Source organism: Botryllus schlosseri, chromosome 16 (genome assembly GCF_051294905.1).
Source record: "Botryllus schlosseri isolate E-star chromosome 16, Bs_hap1, whole genome shotgun sequence".
Taxonomy (NCBI): domain Eukaryota; kingdom Metazoa; phylum Chordata; class Ascidiacea; order Stolidobranchia; family Styelidae; genus Botryllus; species Botryllus schlosseri.
Window position 1 is genome coordinate 4340162 of NC_137251.1, and position 27888 is coordinate 4368049.

At 41.0% G+C, this 27888-nt stretch overlaps 2 protein-coding genes across 2 annotated transcripts in view; one reads left to right on the plus strand and one right to left on the minus strand.

Annotated features, from left to right (window-relative positions):
- The window catches only part of LOC145458742 (uncharacterized), a 76869-nt gene that overhangs the window by 13973 nt on the left and 35008 nt on the right, over positions 1–27888 (plus strand). The window lies entirely within an intron of this gene.
- LOC145458677 (somatostatin receptor type 5-like) lies at positions 16785–27722 on the minus strand. Its single transcript, XM_080337125.1, has 10 exons — positions 27379–27722; positions 25329–25490; positions 24399–24533; positions 23573–23645; positions 21813–21956; positions 21063–21292; positions 20364–20539; positions 20169–20297; positions 19152–19248; positions 16785–17057 (listed from the first exon to the last, which is right to left on the minus strand). The coding sequence occupies exons 1-10, from the start codon at positions 27649–27651 to the stop codon at positions 16992–16994; spliced, it is 1485 nt and encodes a 494-aa protein (XP_080193251.1). The 5' UTR covers positions 27652–27722; the 3' UTR covers positions 16785–16991.

The window sequence follows — 27888 nt, forward strand, 5'->3', positions numbered from 1 at the left end:
AGGTATCGTTTTTCATTTTCAATATTTCCACCGCTGCATCTTGTCTGTGTCGTAAAACCACGGTGTGTGGCCAGAGGAATCTATGGAACGTTACGCGTAGTCCCATAATTACTCGTGGATATAGTCAGGTAACGACAACGTTTTCTCAGTGGTCTGCGTGGGTGCACCGTTTCAATACGTAGCTGGATCAACGAGACCAAAAGTTTCCAACCACGTTTTATAAGGGCATGTAGAATTACGAGACAGCACCCTCTTGCGGAGTGGTTAACACGAAATCAGTCTTCAACCCACAGAGACACACCTTGGATTACATTATCTAATCGTATTCGAACTCGAGATTCACACACACACAGAGTCCCTGTTTATGATTTCAATCCGGAGTCGCTGCTCACGATGTTTAGCTGGAGTCGTTGTGTGGGAGTAGCAACATCGGGCATATTCATCGCCTGAAAGATTGATAACGATGGTGATCGCCAAATACCTAAAACCAGGTGAAACACTGCGGTCTCGGCGAAAAAGTTCACAGGTTATGACCAAGAATACGCGGGGATTGAGTGAGTAATTGAACTATGCAACCCGATTTTACTATATATCGAGGTCTGGATCACGATGTAAGTCTACCTGAGAATCCAAACAATCTTGCAAAATCAAGGTGTGAACCCGTGAAAAGGCTGTACTCGTATGAGATTCATTTTTCACAAGTAGGGTGGAGGTCGGTTCATATACTAAGACCATGTTACGTCCAAATATGACGGCTTGCTTGTCTCTAAGTCATCTATGCCCACATTGAATGTACAGAGTCGGCGCATGATGAGACTTGAGAACGTGAATTTGTGTCCCATGATGTTTGTGCATCGACACATTGTATATACACCTCGTTTACGCAAATACTTGTGAACAATCGCGACGTACTTGATGTGATGGTGTATGCATAGGTATTTTTCATGGAGACAAAACACGGTCTGTAACATGTTTACTTGAATATCGGTCGTTGGGTCATGAGTGAATATCCGGATCCGGCCCCACACTTTCTCATATTAGTGATCCGGTTTCAGCTGACTGGAGCGACATGTATTGACCAGTAAAGACACAATATAGTAAACAGACCCGAGGAAACTCACAAGTAACCCGATGTTGTCAGCGCGATGGGGGAACATAAATTCATCCGTTTTCCGAACACCATTATCCGTGTATCAACCAGTTACCAAAGTCGAGGAGGTATTTTATTCAGACATTTTGACTCTGGCAAATCCAAAGCACGAACCCGGACATCACGGACATATCGGAAACCCCTTTATTCACCAATTCCGAAAACATACATGTCGATGTACAACAGCACATTGTTATTGTATGTGAGTAACCATTGATTTTGATGGGATGCATCAGAGCAAGTGAATATTTGATTAGACAAATGTATCGGAGTCGTTGTTGGTGTATATTTTGTCGCTGGCTGTTGTAACAATATACAAAAAATATCAAATTGACCGGTGTGGTTGTCAGTTTTCAAAACGAAAATGGTATTGTTACCCAGGGAAGAGATAGATTTCCAAGTGAAAACGGTATTGGTACTCAGGTAAACGACAGATTTCCAAGTGAAATGTATTGTTACAATGGGTAAACGCCAGATCTCCAAAGGAAAATGATATTTTTACTCAGGTAAACGACGACCCGCCGAGTGAAATGGTTTGTTGCTCAGGGAAAAAATATATTTCCAAGTGAAAATGGTTTGTTGCTCAGGGAAAAAATATATTTCCAAGTAAAAATGGTCTGTTGCTCAGGGAAAAAATATATTTCCAAGTAAAAATGGTCTGTTGCTCAGGGAAAAAATATATTTCCAAGTAAAAATGGTCTGTTGCTCAAGGAAAAAATATATTTCCAAGTAAAAATGGTCTGTTGCTCAGGGAAAAAATATATTTCCAAGTGAAAATGATCTGTTGCTCAGGGAAAAAATATATTTCCAAGTAAAAATGGTCTGTTGCTCAGGGAAAAAATATATTTCCAAGTAAAAATGGTCTGTTGCTCAAGGAAAAAATATATTTCCAAGCGAAAAAAGGTTTGTTACCCGGGGGGAAAAATATATTTGTAAGTGAAAAAGGTTTGTTACCCAGGGAAAAATAGATTTCCAAAGGAAAGGGGGCTTGTTACTCTTGGAAACGATAGACCCCCAAGTGAAAATGTTTTGTTACTCTGATTAAACGATAAATCTCCAAAGAATAATGGTATTTTTACTCAGGTAACGACTGACCTCCAGGTGAAAATGGTAATTTCATTTGGGTAGGTATCGTATGTTTAGTGTCGTTGGTGTTGTTAAAAGTAGCTGTCGAGTTGTACAATATACTTGTCGTGAGTCTACAATTACGAAGGGAGAGAATGAAATTGCTATTATGAGTGCCAGAAGGTTGTTGTATGTAGATTTGACAGTAACCCTATCATTCGCATATGACAAACACAATCATGACCATTAACTAACTTGCTCGGTCTCGATCAATGCAAAAGAGATGATTAGTTTTTTGAAACCGTAGCGAAGAGCACATGTAAATCTATGCGATAGACTTCTATCTCCTTACATTCAGTCGTGTCGTGTCCATTTTAATACGGATCCCACATGTATGACATGCACACACTAACGCCGTAAACAGAAGTCGATGATTTTGATTAATAAAAATATTTCTTGACTACATCGGAATGTCTATGTTGTAGAAAGTAAATACTTTTATGGTGTTGTGTGTTTAATGAAAGCGATTGGTTACAAGTATTTTTTGGCGGAATAAAATTTATTTTTCTGTATGTGACGAAATGAAAATAGATTCGTGGTTTTAATTGAATTGTGACTGTGTTGTTTTAATGTACGTTTCAACAGGTAGACTTGACACTGAACAACAATTCGACCCACAAAACATATTCGTTGTATGATTTGTCACTGGTGTGTAAAGGGTTAGGAATATTTTGAATGATAATATCTACTAGCTGTTTTGTTGTGAGGGCGATCATGTGATGACTCAGCACTTTTCGTTAGCAAAGTAGATTGATCTATGTGAAAGATGTAAGGACCGTGGCTAGAAACATATGTACTTTCTTGTTGGAGTAGCTGATTTACTGCTATGGTATTGACATAACCCTCTGGAAGTGAGTATGCTTTTCTTTCACGAAATTTTACGTGGCTCCGTTGTAATAAATTTGTGTTAACTAAACTCGGATGGATACCACAATTGCGCTGGACTTACACATGGTATTCGCATACTGTACACATACAAACTTTTGTGTAAACAACTCTGATGTTTCTGTTCGTACTAGTTCTGTGTTGAACTATTTGATTATTAAGATACATGAACACCCATTCAGACAATAAAGTTCTTGTGATATCGAAACAGTTTGAAAGCACCACCAATCATTGCGTATGTTCGTAGCATGAGCGAATATTTTCATGTGTCATGAATATCTTTCGTGTACACTTAGTATGAAATGAGATGTGTGGAACAATAATTAGTGTCGTACAAAGTGTTGTGTTTGATTGCCTACTTTTTATCAATGTCTTTGTGATGTTAAAAGACGGCTGAGTTTTCATTTACATTAAGCGGAGAAACTCAAGTAATAAATTTTACTCGTTTGAAAATATCGATCAATGGAGTAACAGTACCAATATGAGTGGTATATTATTTTTTTCGCGATATGCAACCAATCTTCTAAGCGTAACTTGTCAAAAATTTATCGTGTCGTAGTCGGTTGTTACGAATTCGAAAGAAATGTACTTCGATTATCACGATGGTGGAAATTAAGATCAATGCAGTATTTCGGAGATGGGTGTGTATCGTTTGGTATGTTCGCCAATCACTAAATGTCGGTTAGTTAAACGATACATTTACAAGTTTACCGAAATCTTGATTTACAAATAACAGCTTGATGATGTAAAGCTCAACCACTCAAATGTGTTTATTACAAAGTATTTGACACAAACAAAATATCGAATGAAGACTTCGGTTTCATTACCAAGCTAGTGAAAATTGTTTTCTATTGGATGGATATGATTTACCTTTAGAAAAACGATATAGACCGATTAAGCGACGCTGTTTCATATCCGTCGAGTGAGTAAAATTTCTTTGGAGTTCGGTTTAGTGAGATAATTGTTAGGGATTCAATCACATACAAGTAACGTCTTTTAGTGACAGAGTATTGTGATGACATTTACTCTAGCGAATGACAACGGAAAAATTTTCGATTGCATTGTCGGTGTATGTGTTAGACAAATAATTCTAGTACACCTAACTATAGGATACATTTGGCAAACATCGTACAAATTGTTTCGTTGTGATGGTAACGACTTTCAGCGGTTTGGTTTCATGTCGGGGAATTATTATTTGGGGGTTCAAAAACAATCAATACTACAAATGAACAACAATGCAAAACACGTTAAGTGAATTACAGTGTAGCAAGTACTTCATTGATATTACGATTGTTGTGTACCAGACATTTCTAACTGAATTGAATGCATCTAGCAAACATATTCCAATTTGTTTTTTGTAATGATCAAAGTGTGTGAAATGGCGCGAACGGATTAAGCATTAATCAAGCGGCGATATGTCAATTCACCTAGTGTGATATCTTGACACCGGGAAATGTGCGAAAGTGTTTCAATTCCCACCGCAGATTACGACGATAAAGTATTGTACCGGTTATTGTTCAACAAAGAAAATTGTTGTTTCATCTTTAGTCTTGGTTACTGGAGACAATTACATTTGTAAATTATTTCCTGATTTCCACAATACGCTGCGTGGTTTTTACGAACACGGCTTAATCTTCCCAATCAAAACATTTCAGACATGTTAATCTAGTTTTACAAATCGATATGTTAATAACAATGTTTCTGAAAAGTTTGTTGGTATCGTAATAACCTTCAAGACAACCTGGTCTAATAATGTCATAATTTAATAATCAAGTCATGATCGACTATTACAAAATCTCATATGTCAAAATCAATGTGTCAATTCGTGAAAATTTTCAATATAACACCTGCGTTCGATTGTAAGAATTCTCAGCTACGTTGGTCAGACATTCAAATCTCGTATACTCAAATGTAATGTGTTAATCTCAAGTCGCGCGCCAAGTAGTAATTACTTCATCTTCCAGTTGAATAAAAAATATGGGATATGGATACAACTGAGTTGGTATGTTTGTGGGTTGTAGTGATTACTCGCGTAGTCTTGTCTACTTTTCATACGGACACTTTTTGTTTTGGTTTGGTGAGTTACTACAAACGGATTGACTTACCAAGGTTTTTGTATTTTACTCGTTTGTGTATGGCGAGATGTTAAAATGTTGAGTTGTCATAGTGATAGTATTTCTGAAACTCTATTTTACAAACGGAAACGGAGTCGTGAATAGAGTTGTCAGTTTCAAGGATTGTTTCAAAGGATAATCTTGAAATGTGACTGGGTGAAAGTTGGTAGTCATGTTTGTCAAACCTATTTCAATTCACGCAATGTCAAAGTCCAAATATTTCATTCTGGATTATTTGGATTTACCTTTAGTACATCCCGCGAATGGATTTAAAGTTGGCAAATTACCAAAATGATTGAATATTATCGGGTTAGAGATAGTTGGTATTGATTCTATAAGTGTTAAAACAGCGGCGTGGAATGTGTGAATGATCCGATGCGGGTGAATGTTGGCGTCAGTAATATTCAGGTTACGTTCGATTCAACAGATCGCGTTAATAGGATTTGTCAAAGGATTTGAGTTGGGTCAAATCAATACATTCAAATACGATTCAACTTGATTTGTGTAGTGAGTTACATTTCAAGTTGACAAACTAACACATTGATTGAATATTTTCATGGATCTTATCACGCAACTAAAGTCAGCCACTATTCGAGAGGCGTGAAACATATAGCGATCGCGGGCAAGTGACAAATTGTTGGTTTTCGAATCACCGTCTGCGATGGTTCTGGGACAAACTAATTACCGAAATATTGCCTTGTGAGCGGGCATGAGGGATTGCTATGTCTGAAGCATTATCCGGTGAGTGGTCGTCGGATTTTAAAATTATATCACACCCTTTTGAATAAGCGTTCACTTCACAGAGGATTAGGGTTAGAGCGGAAATAAGTGACAAGTTGTCGCTATTCAAGTTACCGGCATTGGCGGTCTGTTATTCGTTACTTGTTAAATCTTACCAGCGAAATCAAGTTCTGTGACAAACTGATTACTAAAATTTCACCGCGTGAGCGATCGGTATGGTTATGACACCAAGTCGTGAAAGATGGTTATGTCCGAGACATTATCTTGTCGGTGATCGCGGGGTTTTGCAAATATTTCACACCTTTTTGAATAAGCGTTAACTTCACAAAGGATTACGGCTAGAATAGAAATAAGTGACAATTTGTTGGTATTCAAGTCTCGCCGGTGGTGTATCTGTTATTCGACACTTATTACACTTATCATGAAATTAGAGTGAGAACATAAAGCATCAAGTTGTTGTTTTCGAATTTTGATGTCGAGGTGATAAATTTACGCATTCAATTACAATTCAACTTCGGTTGTGTATTGAGTGATAGATTGATATGCCGGAAGTGGTATCTTGTGAGCGATCGTAGGATTTTACAAATATTTCACATCTTTTTGAAGTGTTAGTTTGCGAACGCGACTATTGTTGATATTCGAATCGCCGTCTGTCGCACGCACTGCGTAAATCCTCACAACAAGCCACGTTTCCGTTTGTGCGGTTATTGTTGGTGACTATTCAACACCGCGCGAGAGATGCCTGAAAGTACGAATCACGACCGCACCCATAAGAACACATGGCGAATCACCAACACAATCTATACGCGAAAGTACGGCATGCGAAAGTACGATGTGCGAGAGATGCCTACACCCGAAAGTACGATATGCCGACGCGACCATAAGAACACATAGCGAATCACCAACACAGCCTATACGCGAAAGTACGACATGTGAAAGTACGATGTGCGAGAGATGCCTACACCCGAAAGTACGATATGCCGACGCACCCATAAGAACACATGGCACCTCACCACCCCCGCCATAAGAGATAAGGGTCACCTCACCACCCCCCGTTTTCAGGCACCTCACCACCCCGCCCATAAGAGATAAGGGTCACCTCACCACCCCCGCCATAAGACACAATGGCACCTCACCACCCCCGCCATAAGAGATAAGGGTCACCTCACCACCCCCGGTTTTCAGGCACCTCACCACCCCGCCCATAAGAACCCCACCCACCTCACGAGCGATCTACTATACTACTGAGGTCTGCTGGTGAGCTGTGACTTGAAGTGTGGTAACTGCGTAAACGGCGTACGGAACAAAGATTCAACACGGTTCATGTTCGCATTAGACCTGACTAATTATCTGCAGAAATGGAAATGACTATAACTCGAGAGATAGCGTAAGCCTAAAGGGTAGGTCACACGGTACCGAAATTCGCTAGCGACTTCGTTTCTTTCTTTGCTCCACTCCTTCGCTAGCGAGCGCTAACGGGGTCGCTAGCAAGGTCGCTAGTCAAGACGCTACCGATGCGTTTCACTCGCGAGCTCGCTAGTGAATCTTGTTGTGACAGTATTACCATAGTGTCCTATATGGTGTCGACACAAGCAAATCGCACGGTTCAATGAAATTGTATCACGTCACAGTTTCCATTTGGCTACAGGCAATTTGATGGTGATTTTTGACCGGCTTGCCGAGCATTAAATTTGATGAATCGGGTATCAATCGAAAGCTGACTCTGCACTGATTACGAAAATATAAATTTTATTCCGCTCTCGGCCCTGGAACCCCCACAATCAGCCCCCAATTATTCATTGTTGAGTAGATTGGCAGTGTGACGCAACAATGCTGTCTGGCGAAACGAGAGACTAGCTCAAGAGCAAGGATGCGGCCGAGTGGCGAGAGTGGGATCAGCTGACGTCGCGGCAATAGCGATGTGCAAACGCGCCACAGAGAAACGCTGCGCTGTTGATACTTTTTCTATGCGTTTCGGTACAAGCGAGCACACACCAGCCTTTTCTTGACTTGTAAGGGTAGAACTGGGTCCACAGAATGTATTAGGGCCCTACCAATTTTCGCGCAATATCCTTCAGCTGATAAAGATATGTAGGCTACGTCTAAGTGTAGTCTACATTGGATATGTCAGATTATTATGATATCGATTGCCTTAGCCCGCTTATTGCGTAGGGCTCCAGAGACACGTCGCGCTGTTGATGGCGGGTGTCGATACTTTCTATAGTCGCTTTTATGGTTAAGTGTGAGCAAGGAGCATTGAGCATGAGCATTGAGCATACATTACAAGCTTTTATTTGATCCGTATGGGTAGGACTTGGTCCGCGAATGCAGCAGGTAAAATGTTGATTGTTGAATAAAGTTTAACAGCAGGAGTGTCGAATTGAACTGGTATCGCTGTCCGGATTCAATCCGTTACTAGAAAGCTTGCGGGCCATACCTGCCAAACGATTCCAAAATGTTACCACCAAATTCATACCTTTGTTTTTCACTGGAATATATCTGATATCACTATAAACATTGACGTTGGAATTTAGTTTAGCATTTTTCAATCACCAAATAGTTTTTTTGAATGCCGGGGACCTTTTGCGTCAAAAGTAATACAGTGGTATCACAGATATTTGAAATATATTCATTCTGTAGCCTGTATATATATTCCTAATGTAACTTACGTAAAACGGATTTGCAGTATTTTTTTTCGCATCTGTGAATAACTGAATGTCCATTCGGCCCAACAGAGTTTGCACTTTCTCGCCTTCTCGGAATTTGGCTAGGTCACCGACGTGGTGCTTATGGGGACTAGAGTGAAAACTCAACACTGTAGTTGTATTACTACAATATGATATATTTACATTATCTAAATTTGCTGTCTTGAGTGAATCTTATTACTTGAAAGTATATTTTTCTTACTAGAAATATCTCTAACAGCTGAAGGATTGCGCGAAAATTGGTAGGGACCAAATACATTCCGTGGACCCAGTTCTACCATTACAAGTCAAGGAAAGGCTGGTGTGTGCTCGCTTTTAGCGAAGCGCATAGAAAAAGTATCAACAGCGCCACGCATCTCTGGAGCCCTACGCAACAAGCGGGCTAAGGCAATCGATATCATAATAATCTGACATATCCAATGTAGACTACTTAGACGTAGCCTACGTATCTCTATCAGCTGAAGGATATTGCGCGAAAATTGGTAGGGCCCTAATACATTCCGTGGACCCAGTTCTACCCTTACAAGTCAAGGAAAGGCTGGTGTGTGCTCGCTTGTACCGAAACGCATAGAAAAAGTATCAACAGCGCAGCGTTTCTCTGTGGCGCGGTTGCATATTGCTATTGCCGCGACGTCAGCTGATCCCACTCTCGCCGCTCGGCCGCATCCTTGCTCTTGAGCTAGTCTCTCGTTTCGCCAGACATCATTGTTGCGTCACACTGCCAATCTACTCGACAATGAATAATTTGGGGCAGATTGTGGGGGTTCCAGGGCCATGAGTGGAATAAAATTTATATTTTCGCAAGCAGTACAGCCTCAGCTTTCGATTGATACCCGATTCATCAAATTTAATGCTCGGCAAGTCGGTCAAAAATCACCGTCAAATTGCCTGTAGCCAAATGGAAACTGTGACGTGATACAATTTCATTGAGCCGTGCGATTTGCTTGTGTCGACACCATATAGGACACTATGGTATTACGTCACAGCGGAGAAAAAGTTACTGTGAAATAGGGATCAGTTGTTCGGAAACCTCCGCCGTGTACGGACCTAGCCTAGTAGGTGATACATTGTAGCATACAGACCTGTGTGGCATTTGTTATAACAAAAACAAATCTTATGACATTCAAATAGGTGAAAATGTTGGCTCTTGCAACAACAAGAATTCAAATGTTTAAATTAGAACACAAGGTATGTAAATCGATAACGACAAGGGCCATGCAATGGTGGACGAGGAGATTACAAAATCTGACCCGACTCATGCTTGATATGAAGGGATCAGGGCTTCTACTGGATATTTTATTACGCCGATTTCTGATTTGATCATCGTGGTCACTTCGTTCATCAAGCAGCCGTAGTGCCCTACAAAGCTCTCCACAACTGACCAACACCAAGCCAATCGCAGTTGAATAAATCACTATGATACCGCATTTCACTGCTGAAATATGTGTTCATTTATTGAATGCCACTACCAATGAAAGTATTGCCTCTGCAAATAGCTGTCAGTAATGCCTTGGACTGTGCGTGCAATGTGCATATAGCATTTTTTTGTTGTTTTCAACTTCTACCATATCACCCGGTCGGCTAACATATCTTGGTTGTACGGCGGAATACCTTTTCGAATGATGCCCAATGTTGAAGCTTTGTAATAAGTACCGTACCGGCGCAGTTTCTCGCTCCGAGAAAGACGTACTGTACTCGGTTAACCTTTCCCCACGCCATGATGACGTAACACTCGCCTTGGCGAAAAAGTGAGATTATCGCGAGTGATGTCGCTAGTGAATATTGTACGTGTGGCCTACGCTTAATTGGAAAGGTCAACGAATTCGGACAGATACGCAATTGTTATCTCATAGATTGGGCCTGTCCTATTGAATCCAAAACATCATTCTAAAGAACTAAGAATAGCAGCCTCGGAAATTTGGTCTCGGTAGTCGGTACAGCATAAGAGATTTTGGTCTTGAAACTGGAGACTGTAACACGACACATACGTTTTTATTACTGTCTTATAGGTCTGCTGCGAAATCGCCTTTGGAAAATATATTACCGAATAAATACGTGGATGAAAGCCTTAAACTTGGTACACTGTTACATGACATTATCGAGAAGTGGCCTCATGGCCCTTTTCGGTATGGTACACTGTCAAAATTAATGCGAACAGACCAACACCGAATTTTGCGTAAAATTTACTGAGGAATAGGCTGATCAAGTGATCAGCTGTTAGCCGCCATCGAAAACGAAATACCTATCGCGCTTGACAGGGGGTTGTAAACAAATGGCTTGAAGGCCACAATTTCACGGTGAAATTGACATTGGAGAATATAATATCAAAGTAAATATTTGAATGCAAACTGAGAATGATATCATCATCTCAGTTAACGTTACCGCAGATACACCGGCTTTTGCGTGAAATCCGCAATGTGTTGTAGGCTAAAGTGTCAGATCGGAGCACATCTTTACCACACTCGACCTTGATAACGAAATTACTGCCCTAATCATTGAGTGTCAACCTTGAGACTTGGCACAGCGTTCGATACTAAAATCAAGACATACCGTGCAAAAGCTTATGACGGATCTAGGTAAGGAGCATCGTTAAAATCAATAGAGACCAATACCGGCTTTGCGTATAATCTGTTAGCGATAAATGACTAGTCAGCTCTCACTCGAATTAGGAAACCAAATTACCACTAACACAGTTCAGTGACAAACTTAAAACTTGGTACAGCGTTCGATACTAACATTAAGACTTACCGTGCCAAATGTCATAACCGATCTCGGTATTGAACATCGTCAAAACCAATGGATACCAATACCGGCTTTTGAGTAAAATCTGTTTGCGATACATGACGGATCAGCACACACTCAACTTCGGAAACGGAATTACTACCCTAAACTTTAAGTAGGAACCCTGAAACTTGGGGCAGTGTTAAATACCACCATCACGACATGACATAACAAGTTTCAAGAGTTTTCATGGTGTGAAACCCCATTAAAATCGACCTATACCAGCAAAGGTCGACTAAACGCAGATGACGGTAACAGAGTTCAGCTATAGATACGATTGTTACATCACACCTTAAGGGCATAGAGCTATCGTGCCCCGGTTGCTCGGTAATTTTATGAATAGGAGAGAGTAAATCACCGTTTCTTTATTGTGCGCGGCTTTGAGAGAATAGACAGTGAAAGCTTGTTATGAGCGCTACCGGGGCAAGCCCCGGCTAGGCATTCGCAAAGCGAAAACACAGAAGAGAATTCGATTTTCGCAGAGACTTCGCTATATATGGGCATTTACAAGCGAAAGGACAAGAAGTATACGATTTTCGCTGTGATTTCGGTTTATATAGATAGGTGTGCGTCTATAAATGGTGAAGAATTGTTATTGAACAGAATTTTAGGTGGGGCAATGCCCCAGTTGCCCTATAGGACGAGCCGCCACTGATTATTGTAATGTTTTGTGCAATCGACTTTCGTAAGATTTGCGGACAGCTTCAGTACTCGCGCTCGTTCGTTGTCAGTCTTTTTTGATTCCAATGCGACATTCGTTGCGGGCTTTGAAGCTTGGCTTTCTTCATACGCCTGGACAATCGTATAGACCAGGGGTGGGCAGACCTGCTTCATGCGCGAGTCGCATATCAAAAATATTATCTTTAAAATTGCCACAACACAGAAATTCGAAATGCAATTATTATTATTATTCGAAAAAAATTGGAAATGAAATTATTGATATTAATAATATACAAAACAACGACACTGGCGCTTATCGCCTTGTTCAGGCCTTGTGCGCCACGACAATGCACTCGGCCAAGTTGAGTATCATTGCTTTTTGGTCCTGAGGACGACTTCTCACGCTCGCGCACTCCCACACTTTCATTCACTCTCGAATGAAGTTTATAATAGTGTGGTGAATGGTGGTGATACGGTGCGTCTCCACCTGGGCTGCAAAGTGTTTGAAATCAGGCTGATATGACGTCAAAGCAGTGCGGAGCAGTTCCTTCAAGTTCTGATGAGAATGTATGGAAGAATTCAGCTCGGTAATCTTATTTCTCCGTAAATCTGTCTTCGTTTGGTAATTCGTGACAAAGTTTTGGTGTGTGCTTTCGCAATGACGTTTCAAGTTACTGTTCTATTCTCTCGTTCATAGTTTCTTTTCTCGCAGTTATCGCTCGACGACGTTTTCTTGGCTAAACTGCTGTCAGGGCCGTAACAGCACTTCGTCAGCCCCCCCCCAAACGTTGGTCTTGGGCCCCACATAGGGTGATAAACCGGACTTCTTCGCCCCCAGACCCCCTTTTCTACCCGCTCTTTGAGGCGACTTGTCATCACTAATGGGTTTCCGCTTAGTGGGCCTCCCATTCTCGCCTAGACGCGCGACGCGCGAAAAATTTCCAAGAATTCATGATTGAATCGGTCAGTATCATCGGGGATTGCATTATATTGCTATCAATTTTTATCCCCTATCTGCTGACGTATTCGGATTTACCGGTAGAGCTGAGTGAGATATATTTAAAAAGGTTGGACCCCTCAATAATAATTAAACATCTTCGGGCGTATACCCGTTCGCAGGAACGAAACAGCACTTCGTGAGGTCCAAAAAAACTTGGGTCTTGGGCTCCCATAGGGTGATAAACCGACCCCGGTAATCGACCGACCCCCCCCCCCAATTCATCTTGTTGATCGCCAGCGCGAAGTGCTAAAATTTTCGATAATTAATTATAAAATCGGTCAATAAGATCGGGAATTGCATATATATTGCTATCAATTTCTTGTCCTCTCTGCTCACTTTATCAGAATAACCGGTAGAGCTGAGTGAGGTGTCTTGGATACTGTAGGGCCAGTAAATAATAATTAAACATCTTCGGCGGGCGGACCCGTTGGTATGACTTTGTTACATGATGTTATTTCGAGACCTCCTGTCTGCTATATCAAAAAATGTAGAATAGGGCAAACGTACTAAACTAAAAGACGCACACGATTGCAAATTGGTTTTTCTTCACTGGCGTATAATTTTTCCCGCGGGATGGAATTTGTCTTCTGAGGTTCAGATTGCCAAGACAGGAACATTCGGCGCCAGTCATTTAGGCGCCTAGGCTATGGACAATTAAAGCTATCTGTATTTTGTATATATATCGAAGTTTTCGGTCAGCGTAAGGGCAGTCCTTTTAGGCCGAGGTTGTTACGCTGCCGATCGTTCTGGCACACTTCTTGGAGTCGCATGTAATATGTCCTAAATCGTTATATGTCTTGGTGCGTCGTATCGCGGTATTGGCCAACGCCGATATGTCCATTTCTAAAAATCTTTCGTGTTCTTTCCTTGGGGGAAGAGTACCCAAAAAATCATGATATTTGGCACCTTGAAATCGCACGCAGCGCGAAAAATTTTTAAAAGTTGTATACATATTCAAAAAATACTCTCTAATTTATGCTAATTCACGAAATAATTTTGGGCCCCCTTCGAGCTCGCATCCTCAATTGGGGGTTTTGGGGTGCGGCAGGTACGGTCCTGACTGCTGTTATTCCTTGCTTTTACAATACAGATTGAAGAGCCGTATTCGTCATTGATTGCCCGGAAATGATTGTGACCTGTGCTGGCGTGATGAATTATCAAGTTCATTGTTGAACACAATGTATTATGATTGATTGATGTCCAGGCGCCACTGTTGCGGGTGAAACGTTTAAGTGACTCGCTTCGAGAGTTCAGTTGCAAAGTTTTAACCCTGTAATGTCACATTCCCCTAAATTTCACAAGTCTTGCGTAAACCGTAAGGAAAGAAACAACACGAAGACAATATGCATATTGTTAATGAGACAGAGAGAGAGAGAGAGATTTCTTCATCAACCAGGATAACAGAGTGAGTAAGCAAAAAATACACAAAACAAAAACACATAAACAATAATATTTGGTGTTCTAAACATAGAAGATATGAGAGAGCTAGAAATTGCCAAGTTTATGTATCAGTTCCATTGCGGTCAATGTCCCTCAAATTTCAACGACTATACTTCACCTCGGAGTCAAAAGCGCACAATACAGCACACGCGCGTCAACGAAGAACAACTACCATATGATCAGGACTGAATACAAGAAAACGCATTGCTCTATCAAGTATGCCGGACCCCAATAGTGGAACAGCATCTCGCCGGCTATCCGACAGTCGTCGAGCATGTCCGCATTCAAGTCGAAATACACACAATTTCTTCTAAATGAATACTATAGCCAGTCTTCAGGATTACCGGACGACGACCTAACATCGACCTCGCCCTCCGCCACATGCCACCTCATTTTGTCGCTTGCGTCTTATATTTCTGCATTACTAAGGTGGGTGTCTGATTTTAAAGGCTACTTCAAGTTGTTTCGACACCTTTCCTATCTTTTCATTGTGTCGCAGCCTTGTGATGTTTGGAAATGATGAAAATATTAATAAAACTGATTGATTGATGGACGGGTGTGCCGGCGATATGATCCTTAAGATCTTCGTGTCAAGTCGGGCCCTGGAGATTATAACTAAATATATACAATGTACATACACTCGTGCTAACTAGTTACACGGTGGTTTGGCCAGGGCGGAAGTGAAGGTTCGGCCATTTTGTTATTCATATTATAGCATTAAATGATGTATAAAGGTCACCAAACACAATACACACGACTTACATCTCTTCATTCTCAATTTTTACCGGACCAGGGCGGGAGTGAAGGTTCGGCCATATTTTCCAATCATATTATAACATTAAATGATGTATAAAGGTCACCAAACACAATACACACGACTCACAACGCTTCATTTTCAATTTTTACCGGGCCAGGGCGGAAGTGAAGGTTCGGCCTTTTCTTTCCATTCATTTTATAGCGTTAAATGATGTATAAAGGTCACCAAACACAATACACGTGACTTTTTCAGTCCAGTTCGGTATATTAGAAATTATTATCAGTTCAATACACCACACAAAAAATTGGGATACAATGAAAAGATAGGAAGGTGTCTAGAACACTTCATTCTCAATATTTTCCGGAGCAATTTATAATCAGGATAAACCTATCTAGCAAAATGACGAAACGCATGTGCATTGTGCAATCATTAAAGAGCTGTAATCAAAGGCAGATAGAGCCACAGTTTTCCCACCCCTGGTATAGTTTGCCTTCGCAGTGAGGTTGGCGATGAGGAGCCTCGATAAACCTCCAACAGATAGAAACTAAGGCAGAGCTGGGACTCGAACCTGCTTCCATTGGTGTCATTTAACACACTGCAACTTAACTGTGCATCTGTGATTTCATTATGGAGATAACTGAAAAGTTTGTGCAGGCCCCGATGTGGGGAATGCATGTGCATGTGGATTGTGGATAAAGCGTGACCACCTGTTCTACCGATCATCACGGACCAGAGGCAGTCAAAGGTTTGGCTGACTAGATATTACGCTTGTAAAAAAATCTGAGCTCACCCACACTCTCACACAAACGTTCGTTGTTGTTTGCGGAATTCATGGTGTTTTTCGATTACCGCACGGACTTGGAATGGGTATAAGTCGCAAAGTCGACTACTTCGTAACTGGTCGACCTGGTTCGTGTCAAATTATTGTCGATTCATGAAGTCATGTAAGATCGCATTTATTTATCAAACGTGAAGTTACCAAGGCTTCTGCGAAGTAGTCGGGAGAAAAGGACGGCTCTGACTAATCAAAAAGATGATCATTGATCGTAATCGATGACCCATCGATATGGAATCATAATTATGTTTATCGAAACCAGCTGATATGTTATATCCAATCATGGCCTACTTTATACTGAGTACAGTAGATCATGATCCCTTAATACATTTAAATCAGGGCGTGGGAAATTCTTTGGGATTGAATAACGAAATTATTGAATCGTGACCGTGTAGTCTAATTGATCTCGTCCTCAAATGCCAATCATTTTCTATCGGAAAGACATCGTTTACTATCAAAGAGTGTATTGCAATATAACGAGTTGAAAACACTTGGAAAAATTCATAAGTCGCACATCGTACAAGCGTCACAATGATGTTTTTCATGATCAAATTTGATGTTTAAAAAGACAACGCGGCACCAGATACAAATGCCACTCAAAACGCTGTATTAGGATTCAGCTGAAGGGCCGAAGGCACAAATGCATATGATGAATCCGATTCGCGGGCAAATGAAAGGAATGCTGATTCCACGCCTGCTCAGAGTGCCAACTACTCAAGTTTAATACTGGCGACCCGTCGTGAAGGCAGTGTGTAGGTAGAGTTATGTGACGACCAAGTCGCAGCTAACTTCCCATGATCATTTCTTAATTTCGTGGTTAGCATTAGCGTCAGCTTTGATACATGGCTGTTCTTCTTCTGGGAGCTGAAAAACCGGGGTTGAAAGTTATTATTGAAACGGTTCAATCGGAATCTGATAGATGACATATCCCACCAAAATGTACTGTCGGAATACCCGAAAATACTCGCCTGCGATTGGTTTTATGGATTTTAATTGACTGCGTGATATTATCACATCTTGCTACGTGTGAATAAATCGAAGGACTGTACACTTACGTAAAGTTCCATGACAGCCCTTTTAGTATTTCATGCATACATCGACGAACGACCATAAGGAAAGGACTGTCTATTTATAAGGAATCCTCTACCCAACCCGTACGAAATTTGCAACGCAAGCACTCGTACTGTGATGGGCGTGGGAACGCAGATGCGGGAACAAGGAAACCACCGTCGCTCGTCGGTTTAAACGAGTGCAAATGCATCATTGTGCTGGATGCTGTTTTGTTTTAAGCAACAATTTGTATAAGGCAGGGACGTCAAACTCAATGTCGCCGCTGGTCACATCAGCTATTAATACAGCAAACGGCCAGTCGCTATGGATTAAACACGTTCAGGAGTATATTTTCGACAAGGTATAGCTTCACAGACTCCATAAAACCGTTCATGTATTACTTTTACTTCAAGTAAACTTGACAAAGTTAAAAACTTGCTACCTTTATGTAAGTAGAATATTGTGCCTTTACTATCGATAATAATTTATTTACCTAAATAACAAACCGGCGTGCCTGGTACGGGACCATATGGTGTAAGTAAGAAAGTGTGAAGCTTACGCAGTGTGGGGATAATGAAACCAAATATTCGTATGCAGTATTAATGAGACGTCTTTCATTATAAAAAAGTGAAAACAGATATATAGATAGAAGATTCAGTGAAGTCACCACACCCTCAGCACACACCCCCTGATTACAGTCATTTGCCGACACAATTAAGATCACAGTAGGTGCCGATCAGACGCCGTTCTTGCATTGTGGGTGATTCAGTCGTTGTCGTGATTTGCTCAACAGTACATTTCCTGGATGAGGTCACAATATGCTCGCAAATGTGAACGCAACCCTACGGGAGTCAAATGCTTCCTGCTTGAGGCTGATCGAAGTATCACGGTGTTTTGATGGCATCTCACGCGATGTTTCATATGGTTTGGCGCAACCAGCAAGTGTTTGGGACGGTGTGCTTTTCAACACTTACGTACCGTCACGTATAACTATCTTTTGCCATGCATACAGTATTTAATCCAGTAGATATTTATCTTCATCTTGCGTGGGACTGCAATACAGATTGTAGATGGGATTTGGGCCGTCATTTATAGTTGCAGTAAGCGGCAGTTGCTGATGGCGGCTTTTAACAATAATCGAGTTTTAAATCATAATACAGCAACTGTTTGGTTATAACATCGGCCCTTTGCATGATCGTGTTTCAGATGTGGTCAGTAACGATTACGAAGTATTTATACTTTTTCGGATCACTGAAGTAGATTTTACCTATTCGTACTTATACCTTTCGCTTGTACTTCCTATCACATTTCTATCAATATGAATATATTGTTCAATTGTATACTAAACTTCTGTATCTCCACGAGTCTCTGCAATATTCGTTTGTTTGTGGTAGTCATGGTGTTTGTCGACTACTATGGTCATTGGTAATTTACACCAGGCCGGCATTCTCATTTTTTTCCGTTGCTGCCGACTTGTAGCACGGCTCACTTATATAGGCTTTTATAAGATACCTCCTACGCGGATGAGGAGGAGCCTAGATAAATCTCCAACATTCAGGTGGGAATTCTGGTCTCTGAAATGATGTTACTTCTACTGATTTACCGAGTCTTCTGGGGATGTAAATGGAAAATGATTAACGATCTCAGAAGGAGTCATATTCTCGATACCGTTCAGGAATATAACAATAAATACAATTTAATTGTTTCCGCGTATTTCCCGCGCTGCGCCAAGAGCAACGTTGTCTCTGTGGTTTCCGTGAGCACAAAGAGAGATCGAGTTGAGCAGACAGCCGCCTTGTGCTATAGCTGTATAATTTCTGAACGCTGCCAAATTACATTCGGCTCCTTCGATCACTAGTTATGAAGGTAAACACCCTGTAATACCCTATACAGCGTTATTCGATGTACCTGCGATTGCGTTTGAGTGGTTCTTGGAGCTCCATCCGCGGCAGGCTCTGTATTGGTAGCATCCATTTTCCTTGTTTGAAATCCAGTATCTGCCCGGCTGCAGCAAAATAAGCAATATTCTATCGAGTTTGCAACTCATATATCTCATGTGTGTTTCGTGCATGGTAGCCATGATATTCAGGGGTATCAATCATCGCGCTCATACAATGCCTACACATTGGTGTTAATGGGAACCATTGCAGTACTATATACGCCATGTCTACATTATGACAGTGACATGACAGTCACTATTTTGTTACATGAAAAATGTAAATATCTGAAGAGAGACATCCATCCATACTACATTTATACGAAAATAACCACGCAAGAGAAGTATACCTACCACTATCAATATGCGAATTAAACTATATACTGCATTCCGGATAGTTAATGCCTCGCTGAAATTGACTTTTGCACACCTAAGAACCCAGTGGTAATGTTAGGGATCTGATTATTCATTTTTTGGGGGAAAATATCCATTCGGAATATCACATTGGGTATCTTTAGAGATACTTCATATCTGGACTATCGGTTGACATTCATAATAATCTCCCTATACTCAAAAACACGATTTGAAATCCGACTCTCAGAACGCATGCAGGATCACCGAAAATACGGCAGGCGCGGCGGGCGCCACTGTGTCGGACTCACAATGCACGTTGAACAAAGACGACCTATATTTAGTGAAGCAATTCGGCAAGTTTGGAAGTCAAAGGTGAGTTGCGTGTATCCCCGTTACAATATGCTGAACCTCCATGTTTCGAAATGAATAAAAGGCTTATTTCCACCTTCAAACTTCTGCTATGGGTGAAATTGGTCGTTTATTTATGAGGTTACCAATATAGTGTTGTTTTTGTCATTGGGGCAATGGCTACCCCACATTAGTGCACTTGAGCATGTGGCTTTCGAAACCCAAAACTAACCCGATTCCTAACTCTAATAATAACCCTAACCCTAACTAACTTTTACAATCCTCACCTCAATGTATTAGACGTATATCTGGAGAATGTAGAAAACGTGAAAGGGCGTAGAGACATAGAGATGCTTCTTCGTAGTCGATCCTGGAAGTTTTGGCCCAGAAATGTGTACAGCAATGGATTGAGGCAGCTGGAATGAAGCGCGGGCTTGGAGAAAGAAACCATCGCGAAACCTTAATCACGTGACATCACAAACCTGTTCATGAATCCCATACAGAATGTGAGGTCTCTCACTGCGGTGCATACTGCCCAGCTCATGTCCACACCTTTAATCATTACGATGTGCCACACGTAGAAAGGGCACCAGCATACGAAAAAGGCCACGGATAGAGCTATGACCATTCGCGTAACTTTCCGCCGTGTTCGATCGGCCTGGTGAAGAACATATTGCGCGAGTGAGATTTTACAGTAGTAAGTCGGTCGGGATAATTTTAATGAGAGATTTGTTAATGTAACAAGCCTAAACTTTCGAAATTATCGACTCCGCATGACAAATTTCTGAAGAGACGATGACGTGATAAATATTCGTACAACTTATAGGCCTACTGGTCAACGCTCCTTATGTTGACTCATACAAATGCTGAAACCATATAGGTGGAATAGAAATCTGGCTAATGGTGGAAAACTTGGAGTGGAGCGAATATGTAACAACCACACGACGCCCATTCGAATATGACACCACCATGTCCCAGTATAGAAAATTTAGATGGAAGAAAGGCATTTTTCGCCCCCTGATTGCGCCGGTAATTGTGACTTGTGTGAGAAGGTGCGTTTTAAATGAAACGTATCATAGCTTGACAAATGATGTGTCCGAATATCTGCATATATCTGGAATCACTGTAGCTATTCGGTATATTCGCAAAATTTGCTGCATATTTGTGTCTATCATTCCTACCTGTCTTGAACGGCTTCGAGATTCGGATGGCTGCAAAAGTTTCGCCACTATCTTAGCGTAGCTTATGCAGATGATGGCGATGGGTAACACAAAACCAACCGCAAAGGACACCCACAAAAAACGCAGAAAGCCTGGGGTGTCGGGGTGCTTGCACATCAATTCCCCGTTATCTGCGTTTCTGAGTTCTTCAGACAACCCGTCGTAGTTATAATCTCCCGATCCACCGTATCCTGTAAAATGACGTGAAGCAATGTGAGGTTGATTGCAAAAATTGTGAAACACGCTGTGATGTAATGCAAGGACATAGAAAGAGCCCTCACAAATGTTACAACACACTTACGTAAAAGATAGTGCATTCCCAACATATCGAAATTACTTCAATTTTGAATGACGTCACATTGTCCAAAATCGACAAATTAGTCGAGACAAATGCATCATATTACTTACATTACTTCAGATTTTAACACTGTTATATGATGAGAAGCACGGCGAAAAGGTTTGACATGACATACTAATAATAGTGGAATATAGCTGTGAGCGATGATGCAAATATATCGTACATTCTCAACGACCTAGGACCACTTCGATCTAACATTCTACTTCTAGCACCACTATACACCACCAATACTATCTTAATTGGTTGTGTGAATTTTGCAAAACACCACGTTGTCAAACTCAGGAGTGCTCCGTACAAAATATACAACTGTAAAATACTTTGAAGCATTCTATTTGAATAAAATACATTCTCACCCGTTCGCAAAGGAGGAAATGTGACTAAATCGGGCGAGTAAAGCACATCGCATGGACTGATGTACATTGAATAATCTTCTTCGTATATCTGGATATCCTCGGTTGATGGATCCTCAGTGGGGCTGAACGCCAGTATGCATAAGTCTAGAAAAAAAGATGACGCGAAGTTACAGCTTCGACCCAAGAATTTGTGTCTCAACGGCCACGACATATTTATCTGGCACGTCATTAAGTGTTGTTCGTGCATTTTGCAATTGAGATGCAAAATTGTGATATACTTAGCGGACCGACCAAAAATTTGGCACAAACTAGCGGCGGAGCCCACTGCTTTAAACTCCTTCTACTTGTAGTCCTATTTGAAAAGTTTGTGATAAAAATTTACTTTTTATGTGCCTAATGTTGTACGACAGAAGTATATATTTATAAAAATGTAAATAGAAACGTCAACAGGAATTAAAAGGATCGAGTCTCAAGAGAAAAACAAATGTGTGAAATGAAGTCTACGGAGTAGTTTCAATTGATAGCTTTCAACCTGCGGGTTTTCTGGTGGTCGCAGCGCTGTTGATCGGCTTACAAAATTTAGAGGTGGGCCACGAAACATTTTCAAATTAGGGCCACGACCATAAAGATTATGAGAACCACTGGCCCATATGTCCATATATAACATGAGTAAGAGACACGCACACCGAATGAAAAGTAATATAGATGATAACATACAGGAACAAGCGATTTCAATGAATATGGCCCGCATAGGTAGGTACTAGGTAGGCGAACTCGGTATGTCAGATCGTGGGCTGCATGGTAATCTCGGGTGACGAATTTTGGTGGATTCGACATCCTCATATATCGGTTCATTACATCGCGTAATGCATCGTGCATTGTGGGTCTTCAGCAGATGAACATAATAGAACCGCTGATCATTATTATTATGATTAGCAGCGATCGAAGTTTTTCCCAAACAATTCTTGATTGCATGCGTCATTCCGATGTCTGCCATACCATAAACACACGCCCTTAGTTTTTTGCAGCAGTTCTTGTGCGGCAATGGGCTGCAGCAATCAAAACAGTGCAACATGGAATTGGGACAATTGGAGATATTATTACGATAGCAAAGTAAGAGCAGGCCAGGGCAGAGTACACGATAATTAAATCCGTCCCGTTATGTCTATATATATAATATGTATATATGCTTATTAGTGTTTCGACTACATTTGTCATTTCACACCAGGTCGGTGATTCCGGATCGTACATCGACAAGGAGCCAAGTAAACCTCAAACACTTAGAAGGGAATGCTAGAGTCGACCTCCGCCGGACGCTAACTCACAATCCATTGATGTTGAAGGTGCAGTTGTTGAACATAATCACTATACGCTCTAGACACGTCTATTGATTTCAACTGATCAGCAGTCGCGGTCTGACCTGGCGGACCCACGATTGACCTATCGTAGTGTCGGTGCAACTTACGCGGCGCTTTCCATTAAGGAAATGTGAACGAGTCAGTCTTTCGTGGACATCTCGGTATACAGATTGGTACAATCAGTAATGCATGCAGATTGCTGATGGACAAGTTACTATTGACGGTGTCTTCAAGCCTGGTTAAAATGGTTTGCGTAACAATAGATAGCTACAAATAGACCTCTTCGAATTGCCTCTCAAGCAATGACTATCGCAGTATCGCATGCCTGTTGTCTGAATTGACATGAACGGTTAAGCCCGGTAGAGAGATTTTGTGAAATATCGTAAGCTTGTTGCACCGTACCTCCGTGAACTTTGGAGTAGATTAGTAGGGGAATAGTCATCACGAACGATAGTATCCACACCATAAAGCACACCTGAAAGGATATTTTCAGCGGGATTCATATGAAGGAAAAGCAGAGTGACAAAGGTAATTAGTCTAATCAAACTCAAATCCCACCAACAATACGATTTAGTAGACTATTTGTCGATTACACGGTTCACTGATTCACAATAAGCTAGTTCTGTCGGGAAGTTAGTTTTCTGGGAGATGAAAACATCAAATCTTGATTTGTATTCCAGTTTAACTTGACCTCTATGAGGATAGCATCGCGCTATGATGTGAATCATATGAAATGAATATTCGACTGATCGTATAGTGCACTCAGTCAGTATGTTTTTCTTCATCTCACCAACAAACGAAACATGCAAATTGGCATGGATTGGAAGACGACGGGGGACCGGAAGGTCTTAGATTCAGTCGCCACCCAGTGTAAACCGAAATCATGTTCCAGTTGAGTCATAGAATAATGTCAATGTACATTGGGCCATCAATATGACGTCAGACTAGTCTTGAAAATGTCACTCTGGGGCTATATCATCCGATCAATAGATAATACATATGGTATTTTTTACGACTGATGTGCTTATTAAAAGTGTATACTGCATACGCAAGATAAAATAATGCTATCATCTCTCGTAACTAAGGTAGGTCTATACCATGTATATTTCAATTATTTGCAATTCGTGTGTGATTATTCGTAGATTTAACTTAAAGGGATGGATAAGATGTTATAAGCGGAAGAATAAAAGCTATCTATCCATGGTGATATACAAAACAAGCATCTTACGAGAAAGGTCATTCTATTAGTTCTGTAGCGACTAGCGGCCACCACATGCACCACCGCAAAATAGCGATCCACCGACATAGCCGCCAAGAAGAATATGGTCGCAAATTTGCTGAGATACTTGGCCGTCTCCACAATCTGCATGTTGAAAGAAATACAAGTTTTCATTTGTACTTTGCATATTGAAAAATAGCTGACGATAGTGCCCCAGGGCGGCTCGCGTGTTATAACTATGCAAATTTGATGAGCTTTGACCATGGCCCATGTACGAGATACACATGAACTGTAAATGGATTGATATGGGGATATGACATCCAAAATGTCATTGAAAAGGAATGAGGATCAGGATAATGTGACATTATAATTGATTACGTCACCGCAATCCAAACCTCGGTTCGTCAAAGGAATGAAATAAATCACTGATATGCACCTTCCAAGACAAAGAAAAACAAGCATCCCCAATTTGCACAGTACGTGCATTGTAGGCGTTTTACTACGTATGTAGAATCGGTGTACTTGACCATAAGTAACCAGTAGCCTACAGTTTTGTAGCCAACAGTGGGTGTTAATATGCAATACATCTTGACTTGATCACTCTATCATAATTGTTGCTTATGGCCATAGATTTATATGACAATGTACTACACACATTCTACAGTTCTCAAAATCAAGTCTTAATTTTATCAGACTGTTTCAAGCAGGCGTCAAATGAGTGATACATCGTGAATTCAAATAGTGTATGTGGTAACATGGGGTGTGGGTGAGTGGGCTAAAGTTCGCGGAAAACGATTCACCCTATTTTGCACTGGCACTGGCACTCATAAAGTCATAATATCCGTAGTCTCGTTATTTCCAACACAGTTTCATTACAAACGATATTTACCAACAACACAAGTACAAAAAGTATATGTTGGGACAGCATAAACAACTAACCTTACACATTCCAACGCCAAACGGCCAAGCGAACAGGGCCCTTTGCGCTGAATTGAAAGGCAGGACCAACAGCAGCATGGTGTCAGCTATCGCTAAATTCAGGATATAGATGTTGGCGACTGATTTCGTCACTTCCTTGCTTCCAACAATGACGAATATAACCTGAAGTAAATAAGAAACCTTCGGCATCAAACCATTTCGGGTATATTATTATGTACACCAGGGTTTTCCAAGCCCGACACGAGAAACGAGAAGGAAAATCCAATTAATACCGAGCCCAGCACGGCACCGAGGCGCGGCGGTTTGAGCGAACCCTTAACTCCTCTATAGCACGGCGTCGTAAACGATGCGAAAGATATCTGGCATTCTGGCTGATACCAACAGTGCAAAACAAACTCTGGGCGCTTCTTTTGTCAAAAAAGAATGTTCAAGAGAATGCATATTGTATATAAACGAAGTACAGCTTCACCACCCAAGATATTTTGTGTTCAATATGTGTTCCACCATGTTCGTTAACACCTAAATTTATTTTAGCATTTTTTCAGTTATGAAGTAACGGAATAGTGATAAATGCAAAGTCATGGCGAATAAGACCATACATTTCCGCTTACCACCATGTCGACAACTGAAGGCTTGCCTCGAGTCAGCACAACACCGCGGCAACGCCGTGCCTCGTGACATTGACATATTTTAAATGATTCGATTCGAATGCATTCATTACCCTAAAATGACGTGACTTTACTCGAACTCGACGTACGCGAAGATTGAAATGATTTTATTGAATATTCAACTTCGCAAAGCACTCTTGCGAACGACCGTTTATTGGTAACGAATTTCTCAAGCATATATTCCTATATTCCACCTACTCCTCCATACAAAGTACACACGAGATAGACGCTGTAGCATTTTAGTCAATAAACGTCGCTTACATTGAATTGTATACTCCCATAGCACCTAGCATGACCAGGCCATTGGCCAGGCCATGAAGTGAGTAAGCCCTGTGAGCATCATTCTCAGCAACATACGTGACTCATTTCGTCTTGAGCTATTTTGACATGACATGGCACCAAGTTTGATAAGTTTGTCGCGGTCTAGCGCTTGCTTGCTTGCAAATTTGCATCCGTACATTAACTCAAACGACTTGAACTGAAATGGTGAAGCAAGTTGAGCCGAGTCACTTTAAAAAAAATGCGTGATTTCACTTGAGAATTGTTGAAATGACTCGAAGGTAATGACGCAGGGTTGCATTTACAACAAATGGTTGTTTAAAACACTGTGTTTTTTCAAGTTGTATAATTATGCCATAATTGTGTAAATACTTATCGAAAGCATGTTGCATGAGCCTACGGACAACGATTACCACCCGATATAGCCGACGTATACGATATGGGATGGTTGGAACCCTCGAAATAGTCGGTTTGAGAGCTATAGTACGTAGATGTAGATCATTGGTACGGATGAAAGTTCTGATGATAATGAACCCCGACCGTAAAAATGCTGCAAGACGATGTAGTCCCGGTTAAAGATATTTTTGGTCCACATGACAGGGGTTAAAGGCCTATTTCTTCAAAAGGGCTATATATACACTATATGTTCAATTGTGAATATCAATCCATTATGACGTTTTAATTGAATATGCGTGACCTCATAACTTAAAAAACAAACAAGAAAAAACATGTTTTAAACAAGGGTCTTGCTTTAAACGTGTTTGTTTTAAACACAACCTAGGCCGTGACACAACCCTATATTGACGTGATCCCACACTTAGCCCTTGAAGCAATATTAAATGGCAAAAACCAGCAGATTATTCCAAACTATTACAATGTTCGGTAGCTTAGCTTGTAAATATTTACTTTGCCAGCAAGAAATCGCACTTTCAGTCTCAACTAAGCACAACCACAAACTATATCAATAAGTACTACGGCATGCATAAAATATTACGTTGATTAATGACTAGGATTCTATTATTCGATGTTATTGGAGCTATTGGCCCCCAGTGTTCTTCTGTACTCCGTAGATAAGGAAGAGAGAGAGAGCTAATGATACTTACCAGTCCGTTCCCGAGCAGTCCAATCAAGGATATTACGCAATAAACAACCGGGACCACAATTTGATGAGTAGTATGATATTGTATCAGTTCATCCAGGAAATCCGTGCAATTATCCTGATTCTGGTAGTCAATGCCCTCGGAGTTATTGTCATCCAAATCGTAGGCATACTTATCATCCGGATACAATGGTTGATAGTTATATGCCGAGTCTGAATTCGCCGCATCAAGCTCAAATGAGCTAGGATTCCGAGAGTTGAATAGCGAGGAGTTCATGATTACATCTGACTACGTATGAAAACGAAAATGTTCAGTTGCCTTACATTTTTGACCACATAAAAGAAATGTGTACACTGTACACTGTACACCCTGTGGCCTATGATATACAATATATAATATAGCGTGTTTGCGTCACGTACGTTTCTCGAGGCTCAGGGACTAAACACTGTAAGCTGCAGTGGTCGATCTGATCTGTTGATATTCTCGTTGAAGGCAATCCTTTATCTAGTAGTT